Source organism: Austrofundulus limnaeus, unplaced genomic scaffold (assembly GCF_001266775.1).
Source record: "Austrofundulus limnaeus strain Quisiro unplaced genomic scaffold, Austrofundulus_limnaeus-1.0 Scaffold511, whole genome shotgun sequence".
Lineage (NCBI taxonomy): Eukaryota > Metazoa > Chordata > Actinopteri > Cyprinodontiformes > Rivulidae > Austrofundulus > Austrofundulus limnaeus.
The window spans coordinates 303,096-306,197 of record NW_013952913.1 but is presented as its reverse complement, the minus strand read 5'-3'; the positions used below and the strand labels follow the sequence as shown (position 1 = coordinate 306,197).

Sequence of the window (3,102 nt, the reverse complement as noted above, 5' to 3'; positions counted from 1 at the left end):
GCTTGTTTGTCTTTGTGTCTATGGTGTATAATGATGTGATTGTGATGCTGTAATTCTGAGTGTTTTATGTGCAGCAGAACAGGAACCTGCTGTAAAACAGCAATTATGCTGAGTCAGGCTTGATTTTTAATAATCTTTTCCTGTTAAATAAATAAATCAAATCAAGATAAAATAACATTGTAAAAAATTGTAAAAAACCAACAGTAGCATCCATATCAAAGTGTCAGGTGAACATTGTTGCACATAACCGTAGTGTTACCAAGTTAACCATGTGTGTTTAGAAGTTTAACTGCTGTTGGATAGAAACTGTTCTTGAGTCTGGTTATGGTCCTTACAGTCCTGAACCTTCTACCTGATGGTCCTAACAGTCCTGAACTTTCTACCCGATGGTCCTGACAGTCCTGAACCTTCTCCCCGATGGTCCTGACAGCCCTGAACCTTCTACCCGATAGTCTTGACAGTCTTGAACCTTCTACTCGATGGTCCTGACAGTCCTGAACCTTCTACCCGATGGTCCTGACAGTCCTGAACCTTCTACCCGATAGTCTTGACAGTCTTGAACCTTCTACCCGATGGTCCTGACAATCAAGAACCTTCTACCTGATGGTCCTAACAGTCCTGAACCTTCTACCTGATGGTCCTGACAGTCCTGATCCTTCTACCCGTTTGTCCTGACAGTCCTGAACCTTCTACCCGATGGTCCTGACAGTCCTGAACCTTCTCCCGATGGTCCTGATAGTCCTGAACCTTCTACCTGATGGTCTTGACAGTCCTCAACCTTATACCTGATGGCCCTGACATTCCTGAACCTTCTACCTGATGGTCCTGACAGTCCTGAACCTTCTCCCGATGGTCCTGATAGTCCTGAACCTTCTACCTGATGGTCTTGACAGTCCTCAACCTTATACCTGATGGCCCTGACATTCCTGAACCTTCTACCTGATGGTCCTGACAGTCCTGAACTTTCTACCTGATGGTCCTAACAGTCCTGAACCTTCTACCTGATGGTCCTAACAGTCCTGAACCTTCTACCTGATGGTAGCTGGACGAACAAACTGTTCCCGGGGTGTGATGAGTCTCTGTGTCATGCTCTCTGGAGGCAGCGGGTCTTGTGCAATTCCTCCAGAGAGGGCAGAGGGCAAACAACAATGTCCTGAGCCACCTTTATGGTTCTCTGGAGTGCTTTCTTCTGAGCCACTGTGCAGCTGGAGAACCACTCACAGGACACTTTCAATAAATAATAGAGAAATACTATTAAAAGTAAAAGTAGGAGTTTTACTCACTGTTGAGTTGTGGTCTTGAATTCTGAACTAGCCCTTTGACGGACTGAACGGAAGTCACCCATGGGCCACATTTGGCCTGCGGACCTTGAGTTTGGCACTTATGGGTTATAGAGCTTGAGTCTTTTTACCAGCTTTTGACAAACATCATTGCATCCATCTTTACCAAGCAAACCATTCCTTATTTATTATTATGTAACAATTTTTCTCAAACTTTTGCTTCTGTTTTCGTCCCTCAGGTACCTTGGCCCGGTTCTGGAGGGAACGAGAAGTTCTTCTTTGAAAACGAAAATGTGTGTACACGTGCATATGTTTTCCTCGATATTTGAATGTAAAAATCTGCAATGATGTGTCCTGAGCTGTTGCTCTGCCTTCAGGTGTGCATGATTTTTAATGCCGGGGAGCTGAGTTTGGTGGAGTACAGCAACAATGAGATTCTGGGCTCCGTCCGGACAGAGTTTATGAACCCTCACCTCATCAGGTCTGTTGTAAAACTGTTAGAGGTTGAATCTGATAACATACCCTGCAGGTGATGGTGAAAGTTTTTACACCGAGCCAAGAGGGTAGAATATATTGTGGATCCAGCTGCTTCCATTTATCATACAGAATAAACAATGTAATTCCAGTTCTGTCCATTAGGTGGCTGTGTTGAGTCTTGCATAAATCTGAAGTACTGACAGAAAGTGGTGCTCAGAAGGTTTGCTAATCAGCACAYATCCATGTTGATGTATTCAGAGCTGTCATGGGTGTCAGGTCTGACTGACGTGACCGTCGAGGCGAGCAGCTTTCACAGCATTTTTCCTGCTGCTCGCCTCTGCAGCACAACATCATGAGCAGGATTTACATGTTGCTCTTTGATGTTAAAACACATGCTGTTGGATTCAGTTATAACACACTGACTGCTCTGCTCTGCGTGTGTGTTTCTGTGTGTGCAGTGTGCGACTAAATGAGAGGAAGCAGAGAGGAGTTGAAGACAACAAGAAGCTCGCCTATCTGATCGATATAAAGACTATCGCCATCGGTGAGGAATGAGAAGTGTTGTGTGTTTGCAAATTAGATCATTAGTGAACAATACGGCAGTAACATAAAGTCAGTGCAGTTACTGTGAGGTTTTAAAGGAGTWAAACTGCTTGTTTTATCGTTTTGAATAAAAAGCCATTTTTAGCCAAACTCTGGCAGTCCAGGTGCAGCTCAGTTAATCTGACGCTTGTTTTCGCTCCTCAGTGGACTTGGCTGCAGGCTACAATCTGGGAACCATCAGCCACGACTCCAAGATTGACTGGCTGGAGCTGAACGAGACCGGACGCAAACTGCTGTTCCGGGACAAGAAGCTTCGGGTGAGAATGAAATCTCAGCACCCCGAGGGGCTTGAAAGAGGGGAATGAGGCAGAGGCCCGGGGGCAGGAAGACAGAGAGCCCAAATGACAGACAGGTGAGGTACAAAAAAAAATTAAATATCTGTCCTGGACTGGGGCTGTCATCGTCCTGTCCATCACCTGAAACATGCCTCGTGGCTCTGTGTGGAAGCAGCTCGGTCATCTGGGAATCAGGATGGAAAATCCATAAATTGGCCATTATGACTCTTAAGTTGTTCCAACTGAAGAGGACAATTTTATTATCCAACTTTTGCAAGGTTGAATTGCAAAAATTGGGTTGTGGAAGTAGAGAAAAAACAATAACCAATGGGAGAATATGATTGGTCAAGACACTGTAACCTGCACTAGAAGGTACTTTAAAGCAAGGGTTCTTAACCTTTTTGACCTCGGGGCCCAATTTATTGAACATAAAGTGGAACGAGGCCCAGTCAGACATTACCAATGTA

The 3,102-nt window shown here is 44.8% G+C and overlaps 1 protein-coding gene across 1 annotated transcript in view; it reads left to right on the top strand.

Annotated features, from left to right (window-relative positions):
• The window catches only part of ift172 (intraflagellar transport 172), a gene marked incomplete in the record, with an annotated part of 65,169 nt that overhangs the window by 12,607 nt on the left and 49,460 nt on the right, over positions 1-3,102 (top strand). The window contains 4 exon segments of the mRNA XM_014025942.1: positions 1,520-1,573; positions 1,658-1,761; positions 2,216-2,301; positions 2,505-2,617. Of these exon segments, the coding sequence (XP_013881396.1) occupies positions 1,520-1,573; positions 1,658-1,761; positions 2,216-2,301; positions 2,505-2,617 (357 nt within the window).